This window comes from Spermophilus citellus (genome assembly GCF_964194105.1).
Source record: "Spermophilus citellus genome assembly, chromosome: 9".
In the NCBI taxonomy this organism is placed as follows: domain Eukaryota; kingdom Metazoa; phylum Chordata; class Mammalia; order Rodentia; family Sciuridae; genus Spermophilus; species Spermophilus citellus.
The window spans coordinates 50,631,728-50,651,563 of record NC_138191.1 but is presented as its reverse complement, the minus strand read 5'-3'; the positions used below and the strand labels follow the sequence as shown (position 1 = coordinate 50,651,563).

At 36.0% G+C, this 19,836-nt stretch overlaps 1 protein-coding gene and 1 pseudogene across 2 annotated transcripts; both read right to left on the bottom strand.

Annotated features, from left to right (window-relative positions):
* Window positions 1-4,693: 4,693 nt before the first annotated feature.
* LOC308657307 (endoplasmic reticulum chaperone BiP-like) lies at window positions 4,694-7,322 on the bottom strand (annotated as a pseudogene). Its single transcript has one exon. The product of its transcript is annotated as an endoplasmic reticulum chaperone BiP-like (transcript).
* A 633-nt stretch (window positions 7,323-7,955) lies between these two features.
* On the bottom strand, window positions 7,956-19,114 carry LOC308656779 (rho GTPase-activating protein 29-like; the record flags this gene model as incomplete). The annotated part of the gene is made up of 7 exons (XM_081308146.1): window positions 19,013-19,114; window positions 18,133-18,321; window positions 17,725-17,862; window positions 14,405-14,637; window positions 11,351-11,666; window positions 11,121-11,229; window positions 7,956-8,806 (listed from the first exon to the last, which is right to left on the bottom strand). Exons 2-7 carry the CDS (start codon window positions 18,292-18,294, stop codon window positions 7,956-7,958), a joined length of 1,809 nt encoding a protein of 602 aa, XP_081164272.1. The 5' UTR covers window positions 18,295-18,321; window positions 19,013-19,114.
* Between the last annotated feature and the right edge of the window lie 722 nt (window positions 19,115-19,836).

Here is a 19,836-nt window from a genome sequence, read left to right as displayed (position 1 = left end):
ATGTACACATGTGCAAGTTTTGGGATAAAGGTGTAGCTGTGAGAAGTTGTTGAATTCTACTTTCTATTTTGGAGGGCAGGATTTACTCCAGAGAAAGGTGTCAACTATGATTCCAAGGTTTTTAATCTATGAAAACAACCATAACAAGCACTGTTCAATAGAAATCTTGAGTGTAATTGAAAAATTTCAAGTTGTCACTTTAAAAAATGGGTGAAATTTTCGTATTAGTAACATATATTAACACTATGTCTAAGTCATTATTTCAACAAATAATCAATGTAAAAAGTTACTGATGAGATGTTTTATGTTCTTTTTTCATATTAAGTCTTCACAGTCGTGTTTGCACTTTATACTTCTAGAATGTCTCAGTTCCAACAGCCACATATCATGGGCTCAATAGCTTCATGTGGCTAGTTGCTACCATGTGGACAGTACAGAAGTTGCCATTTTTTTTTAGAGAGGAAGAATAAAGGGAAGGGGTAGGACTACTTGATGAAATCAGGAGTTTGTAGACAGTAAACTTGAGAGAATGGTTAAACATCCTACTAGAGATATCAATTTAACATTTGTATCCCTGGCTTCCAAATTATTGTTTTTCAAATTCGTTGGAGACCTGTAAAAACAGTTTATTAGCTGTAATCAGCAATTTTTAAAATGAAATAAATAATATATTAATGAATTTACATCTGGTAAAAGTATTATTTCATAAAACATCACTTTCTATTTCTTAATTTTGATGTATTGAGTCATGATTCCTACTGGATATCATGGTTAAAAAAATGTTTGAAAGTGATTGCCCTGGAATGCCTGCTGTGCAAAACTGTAATTTATTATTGTGAAATAGTGCCTGGGTTTTATTTCCAGCTTTGTCACTAACAGAGAAGCTTTGAAAGGTACTCAATCTCTTTGTGATTGATTTTTTCAACTGTAAAATGGGAATAAAAATACAGATCCAATGCAATACAGATTCTGCTCTGAACTTTCTCACAGAAAACCCTTTGATGATAAAACCTTTGATGATAAAATCTCCATCAAAATACCAGTGATATTGGAGCTGGGGTTGTGGCTCATAGTAGGGTGCTTGCCTAACATGTGTGGGGCATTGGGTTTGATTCTCAGCACTGCATATAAATAAACAAAATAAAGTTCATTGACAACTAAATATTTAAAAAATACCAATGACATTATTCATAGAACTAAAAAAGATAATACTAAAATGAATATGGAAGACCAAGCCAGGCATGGTGGTACATGCCTATAATCCCAGCGACTCAGGAGGCTGAAGCAGGAAGAACACAAGTTCAAGGTCAGCTCAGCAACTTAGTGAGGCTCTAAGCAACTTAGACAGAATCTGTCTCCAAATTAAAAAAATAAAATAAAAAGGACTGGGGATGTTGCTCAGTGGTTAAGCACCCCTAGGTTCAATCCCTGGTACCAAAAAAAGAAAAAAAATGTATGCAAGAACAAAAGACCCAGAATAGCCAAAGCAATTCTGAGCAAAAAATAGTAAAGCTGGAGGCATCATACTACCCAAATTCAAATTATATTACAAAGCAATATTTAAAAAAAACTTGATATAGACATATAGTATAATGGAAAAAAAGGGAAGCACTGAAACAAACCCACACAACTAGTGATCTGATTCTTGACAAAGATGCCAAAAATTTACAGTGGAAAAAAAACACATCTTTTTAGTTTTATACCATCCCATTTCTTGACTCTTGGTAGTACTTCCTGAACGTTTTCACTGGTTGATAGTACAGGTAGAAAAAGTATGTAAAGTGATTAATAAGTCAAAACATGTGATTAGGTCATGGGGCTCTATATTTTTAACAGAATGAATGCCCTTATATTAGAGGCTTCACACATCATTCACATCCCTTTCCCCCCCTTCTGCTTTCAGTCAACTGATGATGCAGCAATACACGCCACCTTGGGCAATGTGAATATACTTAGTGTGACTTAACTGTACACTTCAAAATGGTCTAAATGGCAAATTGTAAGTGTATTTTACAATAAAAACATCGAAAGATGCATTTTCTATTGTTGAGTGTTTCCTGCTATTCATTAAGAGCACTAACCAGCCAGGCACAGTGGCTCATGTCTGTAATCCCACTGGGAGGCTGAGGCAGGAGAATTGCAAGTTCAAAGCCAGCCTGGGCAAAACAAAAGCAAGGTGCTAAGAAATTCAGTGAGACCCTGCTCTAAATAAAAAACAAAATAGGATTGTGGATGTGTGCTGAGAGCCATTGCCAAGTAGGAATGACGCATGGCAATTTCTTTGTCAGCCTACCCAATGTTGCTTAGAGGAAGGACTCTCCATATTGGACCCAGGTCATTTGCAGTGACATTGCATGTATGCTTGAGTAAGGTGACCCTGCTCAAGGACCAGGGCGGATCCAGGTTTAGGGTGTATCCTGCTGAGATTAGGGAGTATCCTGCTCTTTGGGTTTAGGGTGGTTCCAGGTTTAAGGTGTACCCTGCTGGGAATAGGGCTTATCCTGCTGCCTCAGTTTTGCCTGCTCCTTGAGTTCCCATTGAGTTCTCGCGGGATTCAGAGAGTATTTGGGATTCAGAGCCCAGTGGATTTGGCCCAGAATGTGAATTTCCCCAGAACGTGATTGTAGAGTGCCAGTGTGAGTTCGGGAATAAAGAATTGCTGTTTGAATCTACAAGGCTGTGAGTCGCTCGTGATTTTGTGCCCAGCCAGACTGTGGCAGATGTGGCTCTCTGGTACTCCAAAAAAGAAGCACTAATCAAAGTTTCACAACCCTGTATTTGAGATTCAATTCTGCTTGCTGCATCTCTGAAAACTAAAAGCATGTCACTTCGCTAAGCCTCAGTTTCCTCATCTGTAACACAGGAATTATAAAATGCTTCCTTACCCATTAGAGGTTGCTGTGAAATTTCAACTTGGTAAAGTCTAAATACACAAAGCTCAATAAATGTTAGCTCTGATTTTATTTTTAAGTTTTCAAACCAATTTGATTCTTGTATTTTGTATAAGGAAGGCTAAAAAACGGCTTTAGCATTAAAAAGGCCATTTGTTCATTTCTCCTTAGTCCTTAATGTTATGGAGAACTATAAGACAACATGCCCTAAAACCCATTTCATATCATAGTCAAGTGATGAGCCCATGTGTTGATCACTGAGTCAATAGTAAATAATCTTAAAGTATCATACTCCAAGAGGCAACAATTTCAGAGAAGCCACAATAACTTATTGTACTTGAAATAATTTACATATAATAATGTGTGTATAAACCTGTACATATAATTTTTATCAAGTATAATACGATCATACAAAAACACTGACTCACAATATAGTTCACACATACCAAAGAAGGCTATTTTATTTTTGTCCTTTTTACATCATATTTTAGGCAAGATGAGGAAACCCAGAAAATAACAGGAATGGACTAGTTTATAAAAACTGGGTATTTTATAAGTGAAACACATTCAGTCATCTACATCTCTCAAATTGCAAACAATGTGATTTACTATACTCCCAAAATGAACTTAAATAAATTATTGCACAATTCTAATGACATATACGTTTTCACTGGTTGATAGTCTGGTAGAAAAGGTATGTAAAGTGATTTATAAGTTAAAACATTTCATACAAAAGGATTTTTTTGGGGGGAACTGGAAATTGAACTAAGCGACACTCAACCATTGAGCCGCATCCCCAGTCTTATTCTGAATTTTATTTAAAGACAGGGTTGCTAAGAGTTTTGTCATTGCTGAGGCTGGATTTCTACTTGAGATCCACCTGTCTCAGCCTCCCAAGCTACTGGGATTACAGGCATACATCCAAAGGAATGGTTTTAACCAAACCCTCATAATGTCAAGAGAAAATGCATTGAAATTAAAAATATCTGAAGCACGCATTTTTCAGACCATTAAAAAAATACAAAAAAGGTTAAAAATGTCATAAAATAAAAATTTATACAGATAAAGTTAAGGGGTTAAAAACTATCAAATGTATTAAAATCATCTAAAGCCAAATAAGACATAGTTTATCTATATAATTTAAATTATAATATTATATAAATGTATTGCATATTATATAATACATATATAATATAAATTAAATACAATATATTTATATAACATTCTAATTTATATTATATTATACATAATACATTTATTTTATCTCATATATACACAATAAAAATATATAAATTATATATAAATTTTATGTATATTAATATATAAATATATTATATATTCATATTATATATTCATAATAATATATTATATATAATTTATATAATATTTACATAACATACTTATATATTTATATAAAATTATATATATTAATATATAAATATATAAGTATATACATTATATAAATTATATATATTACATTTTGAAATGTTTATGATTCATATGTATTTCATATAAATTATATATAATATATGAAATACATATATATTATATATACATATAATAAAATAATATATAAATATTATTTTATTATATATAATATATTTATTATATATCATATAATAGATTTATATTAATTTATATGATATTGCATATCATTGTAATGTAATTATATAATAATATAATTTCTATTATTAATAAGAGAATAATACAATCATTATACTAGTACAATTAATATTAATATAATATGTAAAACATGGATTATATTATAATTATATATAAAAAAACTTATAATATATCATATAGATATATGTAAATCTATAATATGTAGTATATAATATATAATATGTAAATATAATTTAAATTATATAGTTTAGTTATTTGGCTTTAGAAGGTTTTAATGCTTCTGATAGTGTTTTTTCCCTTAGCTTTATCTGTACAAATTTTTATTTTATGACAGTTCCAAACTTTTAGTATTTTTTTTTAAATAACAAATATTTATTGGTGTCACTTACGGTAGAAAAAAGTTCCTACCCCAGATGTGCATGACCCAGTTGTTAAATAGAACATTTCTGAGGTGAACACACATCCTGACCCACATTTTAATATCCAGTTTTTTAAGATAGCCAATTCCTCCTCTCTCTCTTCCCCAAAACATGTGAGCAACTGCTAATGGAAAGCAGTAAACAGCCATTTAAGCTATAGCATTTTCAACTCCACTCTGAGGTGAAGATTCCAATTACATTCGAGACTTCAGTTCTCTCAGTTTTCTCCTAAGAAAAGTTCTGAGTCCAGTATTTACAATATTACAGCACTAGCAGATCAGTGTCTTCAACTCATCTCTTTCTGCTGTATCCTCTTCACCAGTTTGGGGAGGGCCTACATTTCCATAGAATTTGCTGATAATTGGCTGAACAATTTCTTCTAGTTCCTTCTTTTTAGTTTTGAAGTCTTCAATGTCAGCTTCTTGGTGGCTTTCCACCCATTCAATCTTTTCCTCTACAGCTTTTTCCATGGTCTCCTTATCTTCAGAGGAAAGTTTGCCTCCCAACTTTTCTTTATCTCCAATCTGATACTTTAGAAAGTAGGCGTAGTTTTCCAACTCATTCCTAGTATCAATTAACTCCTTGAGTCTTTTGTCTTCCTCAGCAAACTTCTCAACATCATTAGCCAACTTTTCAATTTCTTCAGGTGTCAGGCAATCTTGGTCATTGGTAATTGTAATCTTATTTTTGTTCTCTTTACATTTGCCTTCAGCTGTCACCCAAAGAATAACATTCACATCTGTCTCAAAAGTGACTTCAATCTGGGGGACCTCACAGGAGGAATTCCAGTGAGATCAAATGTACCCGGAAGGCAGTTGTATTTTTTCAGGGGTCCTTTACCTTCATAGACCTTGAGTGGAACAGTAGGTTGATTATCAGAACCTGTAGAAAAGATCTGAGACTTCTTGGTGGGTACCACATTGTTCCTTGGTAACAGTTTGGTCATGACACCTCCCACAGTTTCAATACCAAGTGTCAGGGGACATACATGGAGCAGTACTAGGTCACCTGTATCTTGATCATCAGAGAGTACACCAGCTTGGACAGTGTCACCATATGCAATAGCCTCATCCGGGTTTATGCCACAGGATGGATCCTTGCCATTCAAGAACTCTTTAACAAGTTGTTGAATCTTTGGAATTTGAGTAGAGCCACCAACAAGAACAATCTCATCAATATCAGACTTCTTCAAGTCAGAATCCTCCAGTACTTTCTGAACAGGCTTCATGTTTTCTCTTCAAATTTTGCCTGAGTCAGGGTTTCAGAAAAGTCTTCTCCTTCATAGAAGGACTCAATTTTAATTCTTGCTTAATGTTGAGCAGACAGGGCCCACTTGGCCTTTTCTACTTTACGCTGGAGTTTCTGCACAGCTCTGTTTTCTTTCCTAACATCTTTGCCAGTCTTCTTTTTGTACAGCCTGATGAAATGTTCCATAACACGCTGGTCAAAGTCTTCTCCATCCCAATGGGTATCTCTATTGGTGGCCATGACTTCGAAGACATCAAATTGTCAATGGGGAGAAGAGACACATAGAAGGTTCCACCACCCAGATCAAACACCAGGATGTTATTCTCTCCCTCCCTCTTATCCAGACCATAAGCAATACAGCTGCTGTAGACTCATTGATGATCCTCATAACATTCAGACCAGCAATAGTTCCAGCATCTTTGGTTTCTTGCCAGTGGCATCATTAAAATAGGCTGGTACAGTAACAACTGCATGGGTAATCTTCTTTCCCAAATAAGCCTCAGCAGTCTCTTTCATTTTAGTGAGAATCATAGCAGAGATTTCTTCTGGAGCAAATGTCTTAGTTTGCCCACCTCCACTATCAAACTGAATGTATGGTTTATGTTTATGTTTCTCTTCAAACACTTTGAAAGGCAAGAACTTGATGTCTTGCTGCACAGAAGGGTCATTCCCAGTGCTGCCAATGAGCCGCTGGGCATCGAAGACCGTGTTCTCAGGATCTGAGGTGAGCTGATTCTTGACTGTATCTCGGTTCGGATGTTCTTCTTCAGGGGTGAAGGCCACATAATACGGCCTGATGCACTTGCCCTGATCATTGGAGATGATCTCCAGTGACCATTCTTGAACACCCCAATGCAGGAGTAAGTGGACCCCAGGTCGATGCCGACCACGGTACCCATGTCCTTTTCTTGTCATCCTCCTTAGCCATGCTGCGCAGAGCAGCAGCAGAACCGCGGCCACCAGAGAGAGCTTCATCTTGCCCTAGCTGTTGGCCAGTTGCTCTCCTCAGCAGACAGCCAGAAGTCGCAGGCAATCCAGCAACAGGCCGCAGCTGAGAGGAGTGAGGTTACAGGTCTCTTACACTCGAGATGCCTCAACTCTGTCCGTCTGTCTTGTCTCTGCCAATGTCTCAAACTTTTTAGTATTGAAGTGCCTTTTCTTTCTACAATTGTATTAATGACCATATGTAAAAATTGACAAGTAGAATGCTAGTAAAAACAGATTCGCAAGCTTTTAGGCCACTATGTAAATATTTAAATGTTAAGTGAATTGCCAATGCTTCCATACATGCTATAACAACACAAGTGGTCAAAGATGCACTAGAACATTATGTGGGAAAAAAATATATTCATACCCCAATCAACATTTTTCAGGCACTTGCATTCAGAAGCATTTTATGAATCAGCACCAGGTTTGCTCCAAAATAAAGCTCATTTTCCCCTACTGCTCCTATTTATTGAGAACAATATTATACATTAAGGATGCATTTACATGAATCATATTATAGAGAAAATTATATTAAATTTAAAATTATAATACTTATTTTATGCATAAATTCAAAAACAGAATTTAAAGACAATACCAGTGAGCACTAACATTCTATATGACTAAAACACTATCATTCTATATGAGTAGCAAACACAATACAGGCCAAAAGGCATAATATACACTTTGGCAATCCTATACAAAAGGGGTTCTGTTACAACATTCTTTCATAAAATAAACACAATACATAAAAATGAAACAAGAAAAAGAAAAACTGAATTTTGAAAACCTACACAAACTGTGGCATTTCAAATTCAAGGTCTTGTAACTCTTCCATTTGTTTTAGCCTGAGTCCTTGGCACATTGGATTCATGTCAGTCAGGCCAACCTCCTCAGAGTTCTCTTTAGGCTCAGCAGCTGGTTTCAAAGCATAAGCTGATGTGCTGTCTGCCTCTGGAACAGATTTCTCCACATGACTCAGGGGAATAAGAGCTGTGCTAGGAGGCACTGCGGCTGAAGGTGAAGCTGGTCTCTCCTCAGTCTCCCTGACTTTGCTGGTCGGGGTAGGTGGTTTGTAAAATGTTGTCCCGAGATGGGGCTGCAGTATTCTGGGTGCTCTTGCAGGAGCAAGACGGTGAGAATGAGAGGACAGTCTCACTGGTGCCTCTCTTGCTGAACTGGCTGGTGTGTTGGGCTGTGTGGCACCGTTGGAATGGTCACCAATAACCTTGATGCTCATTGTCACTTTTTCCTGGAGTACACTTGGCACAATCACTGCACTCCTGCCAGTTAAGTTCTTTGGTTCACATTGTTGTTCCTGAGTTTTCTGTGGAATCTGCAGATCAAAACCATTAATTTGGGAGCCAACAGTAGTAGAGGTATCTTTTCTATTAAGTCCTTCAAAGGTAAGATTCTGGCAAAACTTGTCTGAATTGACATTTCCCACATTTCTGCTGTTTTTCTCATTAGGAGAGCTTGCAAGATGGAACCTCTCTACAGGCAAACAGCAACATCTGATCTTGGGGCTTGGCATAGGCCTCTGTATATCATTTGTTGTCACATCGGATTTCAGACTAAGTGGTTTCGTGGTTTTACACATATTGTCCATCTTTTGTGATGATGATTCAAGTTCTTTGTGATCTGAAAAAGAAGAGATTTTTTGTTTAAGTTCATGAAGCTTGGTTAATAAGGAAGTGTGGTTATTTATGAATGGGCATTCTCTCAAACAACAGAGTCTTACATATCTTTTCCAACATTATTTTCTCAGTCATCTATGCAGAGGAATTAAAAATCCATACAATATTAAAGGCACATTTTTAATTAAAGCATTGCTTTTTAAGATTCATCTTAATAGAACAAATAGTCACAAAGCACATAAAGTTAAAAAAAAACACTTCCTGTAATAACTTGTTTTAATATACTACCCATGAATGAATATTTTCTGTGTTAAGATTTTCCTGATTTCAACAGGCAGACAATGGTAACTCTAGAACAGTAACACTATTCTGTACACCAACAAAGGCCTTGTCCTGAATCCCAAGGACTTTGCCTGTCACTTAATCTGCTTTCCAGCTACATTCTGTCCATACTGAGGGCAACACACCAGAGAGGACTTGGATGCTCTCCCAGCTGATCCACTAATACATGGCAATATCCTCTGGACAAAGGAAGGTTGAAGAGCTGTCAAAATTGCCATTGTGCTACTGGTCCTGGAGACTCCAGATTTACCTCCTTCTCTTTCTCCTCTAGTCTGGTCCCAAGGTCCGTTTTCTCACCTATAACCCTAGCATCTCCCACTCTCTCTTTGCTGCATGTACCCCAGAAGCTCCTGTTGCTAGAAAGGTGCAGCCATCTGGCCATGATCCTCATCTCCCTGCAGAGAAACATCAGACAACTGTGTGCCTTGCCACTGGTCTGATGGCTTTCCAACAGCCCTGTTCATAGCCCACATTCCTCATCCCTGCCACCTGGTCCTTCTCCCATATCCTTGGGCAGTGGTTTGCAGACAGGTGCACAGCAGCATCACTTGATGATGATCGCAGGTCATCATCTCATCTGACATCCTTCTTCACCTGAGGCTTCTGGCCTCTCTTTCCTGCTTCCCAGGCAGTGCTCATGTGATTTGCTGTCCTGGACCCTTCTCCACATTCATAGAAGGGAGCTGAGCCATTGTGGTTGGATGGCAACCACCAGAACATATTTACAGTCCTGCAGAACTTCTAGCACCACTTCTAGCTGCCTGGGTGATGTCACAGCTCCTGCTCCAGTACTGCCCTGGGCAAGCCTAGTGCACTAGCCCTACCTGCCTTCTTCTGTCAAGACAAACTCCTATGTGGAGATATGTTGGCATGTGGTGTTAATGATCTTCTAAAGAAAAGGTTCAGAATTACCTGGTATGTAATAAAAATTTCAAATATTTTAAAATTATTTATTGTTATTAGTATACCTATCTGGGAATCAAATTTCATTGGACAGTGAAACAAGGTTCCATTTAGGAATGAGACAGGATGAGGTTCAAATCCTGAATCAACAATAATTTAGGGACATGACCCTTGGCATTATTTACCTTCTTCAGACTGTTAGCTATGGCTTAAATGAGGCCAAGATTCATAGCACAGAAGTGCTAATAAGATCAAATCAGATAAATGGAATAAGTGAGTCCAGTGCTTTTCTTTGCAGCGAGGTAATGGACTGTCTTTGTTTTCAGACTTTTTCAGGCTACACTCATTGATATTTCATTAATTTAATATATCAAATTTAACATTTATGACTATGTATGTCATAAATTAACATTTGTGACTATTCAGATTCAGCTCTACTAAAGCAGTAAGGAATGAAAGGTTTTCAACCCCCTTACCAGAAACCATTCACTGAAATAAAACGATCAAAAAACAGAGAACAAAAAGACTGGAGCCAAGAAAATGGAAGACATGTGTGCTTAATGTGCTAAAGATAGGCCACAGGTAAAGGGACAACAAAAAACTTTAGGAGTCTATTTTTTTTTGAGTTTCAGGAGTCCAGCTTTTTTCTGTTTTGACTTTAATTGATGACAAAGAAGTAAAGGTGAAAACAAATCTCAGAAAGTGAACAAAAATAATTTATGAATTTCAAGATATCTTTTTACAAGGAAGAAAAAAACACATGACATTCATTTAAATGACATTCACTAAACTTTCTCAATGGCTAGAAAAGTTAAATAATAAAACCTTGAAGTTTGAACTTACCTCAACTAAACTAACCTTTTTTTTAAAGGATGAGTATTGTAGATGGACACAATATTTTTATCTTCATTTATTTGTTTTATATGGTACTGAGGATCCAACTCATGGCCTCACACATGCCGAGGCAAATGTTTTACCACTGAGTTACAAGCCCAGCCCTCACCTTGGTTTTTAATCATGACTTCTTGGCAAGGTTTGAAATATGCAAAGATATATGTTACATGACCACTCACCAATGAGACATGCATCCCTTTTTTCCAATGCATTTTGCTTGCATTCTGATTCCTCAAATGATGTAGCCAATTCATAATTTTTAATTTCAATATCTGCAGTGTGAATATCCTATTGATAGAAGAAAAGTTTTAAACTAAAAGCAAAACACATCTCAAACAGTTCAAAGATTATTAACTTGTTAACATAAACATCACAAATTTAATCCAATTCTGAAATGGTCAAAACTCACTTGCTTTGTAGAAAAATATTGTGACTTTGTGGAATGTTCTGTTGATATTATGGGTTTGGAAGGAGGGCTTATATCCACCCGAGGTGCAACAACGTCAGTATTAGATGAAACATTTTGTGGCTCTAGGGACCCATCGAAGATCATCTGTGCATTGGTAATGATGAAGTCTACCAACAGGGCCTGATTGGCATAGGCAACAAGAGAGGAGGAGATGGTACAAGGAGTGGTTGTAGGCCTGGGCCTCATGAGACAGGGTCCAAATACCACCCCCAAGTTTTTTGAGTTCATCAGGTTCTCTTCAGAATGGTCTACAACCCTGAAAAGAAGAACACATAAAGTGTATGAGATTTGCCTAATAGAGGTCCTTAATGGTAGTTTACTATGACTTGAGAAGGTTGGAGATAACTCGGGCTATAGAAGACTACAAAACATTTGTCAAGGGTCAAGTTAGGTAGGTCTAGGGAAAGAATCCTTTGTTTCATTATGATACTTACCACATACCAAACTGAGTTTCAGAGTACTATATTAGGATAAAATGCATGTAAGTAGAAGGAACTACTGAACTCAGTAGCAGAAGGAAGGAAAACACCTCTAAAAATTGCTCTATCAATGTATGTCAGATATACTCCCCATTTCTTATACTGGAAACTGGCACTGTCAATTTCTCTCTCACTTCCCAGTTAGTTTTCTTTTTTAAAAAAATATTTTTTACCTAGACATGGACACAATGCCTTTATTTTATTTATTTATTTATTTATTCTTATGCAGTGCTGAGTATCAAACCCAGTGTCTCACATGTGCTAGGCAAGTGTTCTATCACTAGACACACTCCCAGCTGCCCACAGCTAGTTTTCTAGCCTAGATGATTCTCTCTCCTGAACATCTCTCTGTTCTGTTGCCACTATCAATGTTCTGGTTTTACTTCAAACACTCTCAGCTTGTTATTTCTATGACTATCCAAAGAAATCTCTCTCTGCCTGGTTTAGCTATCAGGATGATACTAGATTCATCTATGGGTGAAAAAGCTGTGATATATATATATATATATATATAGTGAATGGGGTAGTTTTGCTATTTGTCTTTCAGAGGATTCATCACTGATGTATAGAAATGCATTTGATTTATGGGTATTAATTTTATATCCTGCTACTTTGCCAAATTCATTTATTATTCTAGAAGTTTTCTGGTGGAGTTTTTTTGATCCTCCAAGTATAAAATTATGTCGTTGGCAAAGAATGGTAATTTAAGTTCTTCTTTTCCTATTTGTATTCCCTTGAATTTCTTTCATCTAATTGCTCTGGCTAGAGTGGCAAGCATTATGTTGAACAATTTTTAGATGGAATGCTTCCAATTTTTCTTCATTTCGAATGATGTTAGCCTTAGGTTTAGCATAGAGAGCTTTCACTATGTTGAGGTATATTGCTACTACCCCTACTTTTTCTAATATTTTGAACATGAAAAGGTACTGTATTTTGTCAAATGCTTTCTCTGCATCAATTGGTATAATCATAGGTTTCTTCTCTTTAAGTTTATTGATGTGATGAATTACATTTATTGATTTCTGTATGTTGAACCAACCTTGAAACCCTGGAATACACAACTTGATCATGGTGCATTGTTTTTTTTATATGTTTTTGTATGTGATTTGCCAGAATTTTATTGAGAATTTTTGCATCTATGTTCATCAGGTAGATATGGATCTGAAATTTTCTTTCCTTGATGTGTCTCTGGCTGGTTTCAGTATCAGGTGACACTAGCTTCACAGAATGAGTTTGGAAGGGTTTCCTCCTTTTCTATTTCATGGAATAATTTGAAGCCCTTCAAGATATGAATAGTTAAAAAAACTGTGGTATATATACACAATGGACTATTACTCAGAATCACAAGAGAATAAAATAATGGCATTTATAGGTAAAAGGATGGAGTTGGTGAATATCATGAAGTAAGCCAATCCTCCAAAATCAAAGGCCAAAATTCTCTCTGATAAATAAATGTTGATACATAATTGGGTCTCTGGGGATGGAGGAACATTGGTTGGGCTCAGGAGAGGGAAGGAAGAGGAGGGGTACGGGGTAGGAAAGATGGTGGAATGAGACAAACATCATTACCCTAAGTACATGTATGATGGCACACGTGGTATGACTCTACATCATGTACAGAGAAAAGAAAATTTGTGCTCCATTTGTGTACAATGGATTTAAAAGCATTCTGCTGTCATGTATAACTGATTTGAACTACTAAATTTTTTTATATTTTAATTTTATTTATTTATTTGTATGTGGGGCTGAGGTTCAAACCCAGGGCCTTGCACATGCTCTACTGCTGAGCCAAAATTCCAGCCAGAAAAAATAAATTAAAAAAAAATTTAAAAAGGAGATCTTAATTGTTGTCAGAAAGGTCTAGCAGGCAAATCTGAATATGTGAAATTCCTGATTCCAAGTTCTTTAGTGGGTATAGAAACAACATGGTCAACTAATCTGCCAGGTAGGTAAAATGTTTTATCAAGTCTCTAGGAAGGGTAGCACCGTTCCTGCTACTGCTCGCTATATTGTAGCCTAATGAAATCAAATTTTCTAAATGCAAAATGCTTTCTTGTGTCTCCGTGTCTGTTTCTCTCTGCCTCGTATGCTCTTCTGCACGTTCACTACCAAATCACCACTCAGTTCTTGAAATCAGACACAAGGCCTTTTGCCTCTTCTGCTCTATTCCTACCCCCAAAACTTCCTCTGCATGCCTACAAGCTGTGCACAGCTACTAGAAAAGGATGATGGTGAACTGTGGTTATATACAGATCTGTACCCCAAGAGGATAAGCCCACAAATAGCAGAAACCCTATACTTCCATCCTAGTTTCCCCAGCCAGAGCCTCACACACAGGAAGCACCTGAGGGAACCATGTTTGCTGCATGAACATGTATTCAATGTCTCCCTCTCCCAACACATAATAAAAACATCCTAAAAATCATTTTGAAAATCATAACACAACAATATAAATGTACTGAATACTATTGCCCTGTTCAATTAAAAATGGCTAAGATGGTATAAAAATTCTTACCTCCTAAGATGGATGATAAGGTAATGTAGAGTGTTGAAATTGGACGGTGGCAATTGTCTTAGAAGGTCCTTGGTTTTGAGAATAATTTGGTTGATTTCCGTACACATATTTGGAGATGTGTTGTCTTCAGAGTTGTCCCTTTTGGTGTCCTGTTCTTGGTTAATATGTTGGATGACATTTGCAAGCTCCATAAATTCCTGGTACCATTGGAATAAAACCAATGGTTCTGGTAGCTAAAGAAACAAAATTATATTAAAATACCTTTGGGTTGAGGTTGTGGCTCAGAGGTAGAGTGTTTGCCTAGCACATGCGGGGACCTGGGTTTGATCCTCAGCACCACATAAAAATTAATAAACAAAATAAAGGTATTGCATCTTGCTACAACCAAAAAATAAATATTTTGAAAAAATCTTCTGCCTGTTTTCTTTGTTAAATCAACTATAAGTGAGAATTGCTCAAATAATTTAGCATGTCCCTTTAGATTAACAAAATTTTCTAAAGTCAATCTGTATTTATTGATATCTTTTTCAGTACTAGAGATTGAAGCTAGGACCTCAAGCATGCTATGCAAGCACTCTAGTACTCAGCTTCATCCCTGCCCATAAAATAAAATATATATGTTTGGTAGAGAAGTGACTTAGAAAGCAAGTCAAAATCTTGACTATAAATTATATTTATGTTAATAACAAATTAATAGATAATGAGTGAAATTCTAAACTTTAAATGAAGTTTAAGCTTTAAGCTTCATTATGGGATTTTAAAACTCTTCATCTCTATCCTAAACACATTATATTCACATCTGCCCCCCAAATAGCATAATCTTCAGCTGTTTTACTGGAACAAACATAGAATAGTGAACAAAATCTATAAAATGAATCAGAAACCCATGGATTTTATGAGTAAGGGGTAAAAATATCCAAGTGCTAAAGGGCACAGATTTTACTTGGGCAAGAATGAAGATCAGCACAAGATAATATGACCTACAAAAACATACTGTCAACATCTCATGAAACTTTAAAACAGGCTGATTTGCCATGAATAGATCAAAAGAAGTAGTTCTTACAACAAATATCCACTGCCATAATGAATTTCAATATTTCTACTGATCTACAATAGAAAATTCAGTGAACAGTTAGCTACCTGATGTCCTATAATATCTGTGGGAAGTTAAGGTGTTGCCTTGTGATCAGTTTCTATCTTCAGCACTCTGGGATCTGAGGCAAGTCACATCACCTCTTGGAGCTTTAGGTCAATGAGTCAGATAAAGGCTACTCTCTAACACTATTGCAAGAATTGAGCACACTTTCACAAATGAAAGTCTTAGACATACAAAATTCCTCAACAGAATGCAAGTTTATTGTATTGGACCCAATTCATCTCCTCTCCCTGACTGACTAAACAAGGTTAAGGATGACACATTATGAGACTTCCAGTCATTCAAAGGTATCAGCCTCCATTTCTCAGTTGAGGGGTCTGTAGAATGTGATTAAAGGGTTATCAATGCTTTCCTGGGCTAACATTGTAAATCCAGCAATTTATACTTAATTTCTTTCCCTCCTGCAATTCCACTAAAATACAGTAGGCTCATAAGGACTAGGAAAATAGAGAAAACAAAAAGCAACAATTCACAAGTAGAAGAGCAGATGAATAAGTCCTGATGCAGCATTTCCAAGAGAACTGACCCTTTGTCACTCAACATGATTTTCAGAATCCTAAAGGGATGTGGACAATCACTACCAGGTCCTCTGATCTTGGCTTAGGTTGCAGGTGGGCCAGCTGAGAAAGCTTAGCTCTCTATAGAATCCTGTCTCCACTCCATGTACTAGGGCAATCTCCTTTCTAAAACTCTGGAACATTTTTCTCTGGGCAATGGGATACAGAGGCTCTCTGAATCGAGGCAATGCCAAACATAAGGAACAGAGAAGTAACTGTCTTCAAATGGGGATATGTTGGCTATATGCACACTGAAAGCACAGATCCTACAGTCTTAGTAACCCTGGCTCCCACAGTATTGGTACTGTATCTCTAGGCAAGGAAAAAACCCTTTCCTGGGGGACTGGGGTTGTGGCTCAGTGGTAGTGCACTCATCTGGCATGTGTGAGGCGCTAGGTTTGATCCTCAGCACCACATAAAAATAAATAAATTAATTAAAAGTATTGTGTCCATCAAAATTAACAAAAATGCCATCCCAGGAGGACCACACCAGTGCCAGAACAGGGAACTAGAGACATGTAGTTAGGCATATACCAAACAGTCCACCTAGACCATTTTATAGTAAAGTTCAAAGTTTTTAAAAAGCCTTGATGTGTGTTCAAGTGCTTCCAAAGTGATTTCAAGCCCAAACTCATGTAACTAGACACCATGAAAGACAAAAATCAAAATGGGTAGATAAAGAACAAATTGAAGGTGTAAAATGATGCTGTCAATATGCTGGCAACTAGTCAGATATGGTGAAAGAGCACTGGAAATGCAACTGATCTAAATTGAGATGTGCTCTAAATGAAAAATAGATACCATATTTCAAAGAAGAAGAGCTGCAATACAAATAAATAAATAAACAAAATACCTCATAATTTGAAAAACTAGATATTTAAAATGTTAAATGATATATTAAAATTCGCTTCACTTTATTTTTAATTTTTATGTTGCTATAGAAAATTTAATGTTATATATGAGGGTCACATTGTATTTCTACAAAGGTTAGAGGTCAAATAGAGAAAAGAACCCTTAATGAGAAAAATCTATGAATATCCACAATAAAAGAGCATCATATAATCATTTAAAAAATGTTATCAAAAGAATAGAAAATCAGACTTCTTGAATATTAAAACATGATTTCACAAATGGAGTAATTTACTTATTCAAGAAGAAAAAGACAAGGAAATGTCTTAGAAAGTTTTTGAAGAAAAAAAGAACAATAAAGAAAAGGTAAGGGAACTGGAGAACAAATATGCTTGCCAAGCAAGTGCAAGACCCTGAATTGTTAATCCCCATGAGTACAAATAACAAATTTATAAATATTTATATGTGTGTTTGTGTACGTGTACACACACACATCTCCAAACAAGAGCTTCAAGTACAGGGGTGGGAGAATGGCAATAAAAATCAAGAAAAGTTCCAAGAACTAAAGTGCTCACAACTGACGGAGCTCATGGAGTGGCCAGAATACTGGATGGAAATATATCCACATCAAAGTACATCATTATAAAATCTTAGAATAATGAGGGGGATGATGACATAGTCTATACCAATGAAAAATATGAAATATAAAATATTTTTGCTCTTTGCATTTGATGGTAGGTTTAGAATAAAACTTTAACCTGCTGAAGGTAAAATTTTAACACTTCACAGATATCGTGTGAAGAAAATTCGGAGAGATCTACTAAATGCCTTCCGTTTTCCAGAGCTCGACACAGTATTGCCATTTTTGCCTTGTTGCCACTCACTCGATAAATTCCCTTGAAGAGAAAAGAAAAACAGAATGCAATATTTTACTTTAGTACAAAGGGCTAAATGCAGACATCTAGACAGAGTTGATGTATCTACTTCAATTTTATTAGTATTTAAAAAATACAAGTTGAAGTCAAATAAATTAACATTTTCCAAATAAATGTGAATAAATTTAGTTATTACAAATGGAGAGTGCTGATTTTCTTAAAGTCTCTTTTTCATTAAGACAAATCAAAAAGGCATTTATGTTTTTAGAGTTTTAAGAGTAAACAACATACTTGTAAACACAAGGCAGTCTTTTCAATTTCTAAAGTACACATTTTGATTATGAAAGGAATGCCATCTGGCTCCTTTTTGGCAACACAGGACAATTCTGCTCCAAATAAGTGCATTTTCCCCCGAAGTTTCCGATGTCCGCAAAGGATGGTTAAGTTTGCCATGCATTTTTTATGGCAGACAAGAAGACACTATAAGAAAATGATATTTGAAAACTGATTGACTCACCTTAAAATTATTCACAACTAAGCAAAATACAGGCCGACTAATAACGACAAAAATATGTTAAAAAGTACGATTTGTGGTTTGTGAATTACATTTAACAGGAAAACAAAGAAGAAAATTTAGAAATAAACTGTGGGACTTTATTAAACATGTACTGGCAAGCCAGGTGTGATGGCATATGCCCATGATTCCAGCTACTTGAGGGGTTGAAACAGGAATTTCACAAGTTGAAGGCCAGACCAATCTAGCAAGAACCCATTTCAAAACACAATTTTAAGAAAGGGTAGATGGGCTGGGGATGTGGCTCAAGCGGTAGTACTCTTGCCTGGTGTGTGCGGGGTGCTGGGTTCGATCCTCAGCACTACATAAAAATAAAATTTAAAAGAAGATATTGTGTCTACCAAAAACTGAAAAATAAATATTAAAAAAATATCTCTCTCTCCCTCTCTCTCTCCCCCTCTCCTTCTCTCTTTCTCTTCTCTCTCTAAAAATATGGCATGTTCAACACCCTGAATTTAGTTCCCAGGAGTACAAACAACAAATTTATATATATTTAAATGTGTGTTTGTGTGTGGACACACACATCTCTAAATAAGTAAAATCATAACAAAAAAGTATATAGCAAAAGAAAAAATTGCGATTCCCAAAAGATCTTACCTCTTCGCATTTAAGACCTCTAAATATGAAAATGCGTTCACAGTATAGACATCTTGCTGGAAATCTCCATTTTCTGAACTTATGGGTGGCAGCTGCTTTTGCCATTAATGATTGCTGAAATGTTCCAAAGGAGCTTGGTCCTTACAACAGAAATGTTAGTATGTAAGAAGGGTAAAATGACAAAAACATATACCACATGATATTGTACTTGGAATAATTTTTAGACTTTGAGATTACTTATATATTACAAAAGCTATTATTTTGCATTTCTAACATAAAAAGCATCTCATTTATTGATCTCTTATAAAACACATTTTTATGTACTTATGACAGTGGAATGCATTACAATTCATATTACACATATAGAGCACAATAGTTCACATCTCTAGTCATATACAAAGTATATTCATACCAATTAGTGTCTTCATACATGTATTTGGCATAATGATGACCTTCTCATTCCACCATCATTTCTAACCCCATGTTCTCTCCCTTCCCCTCCCACCCCTCTGCTCCAGAGTCCTCCCTTGTTCCCCCTCCCTACCCCACTATGAATCCGCCTCCTTATATCAGAGAGAACATTTGGCATTTGTTTCTTTGGGCTTGCCTAGTTTCACTGAGCATTATCTTCTCCAACACCATCCATTTATCTGAAAATGCCATGATTTTATTCTCTTTTATTGCTGAATATATAGGATTTTGGAAGAACCCTGCATGTTTTTATGCAGAAATTAACAAGTTGATTCTACAGTTTATATGAAAATGTTAAAGATATAGGAGAGCCAAAGAAATTTTAGAGAATCTAGACTACTTGACTTCACAAT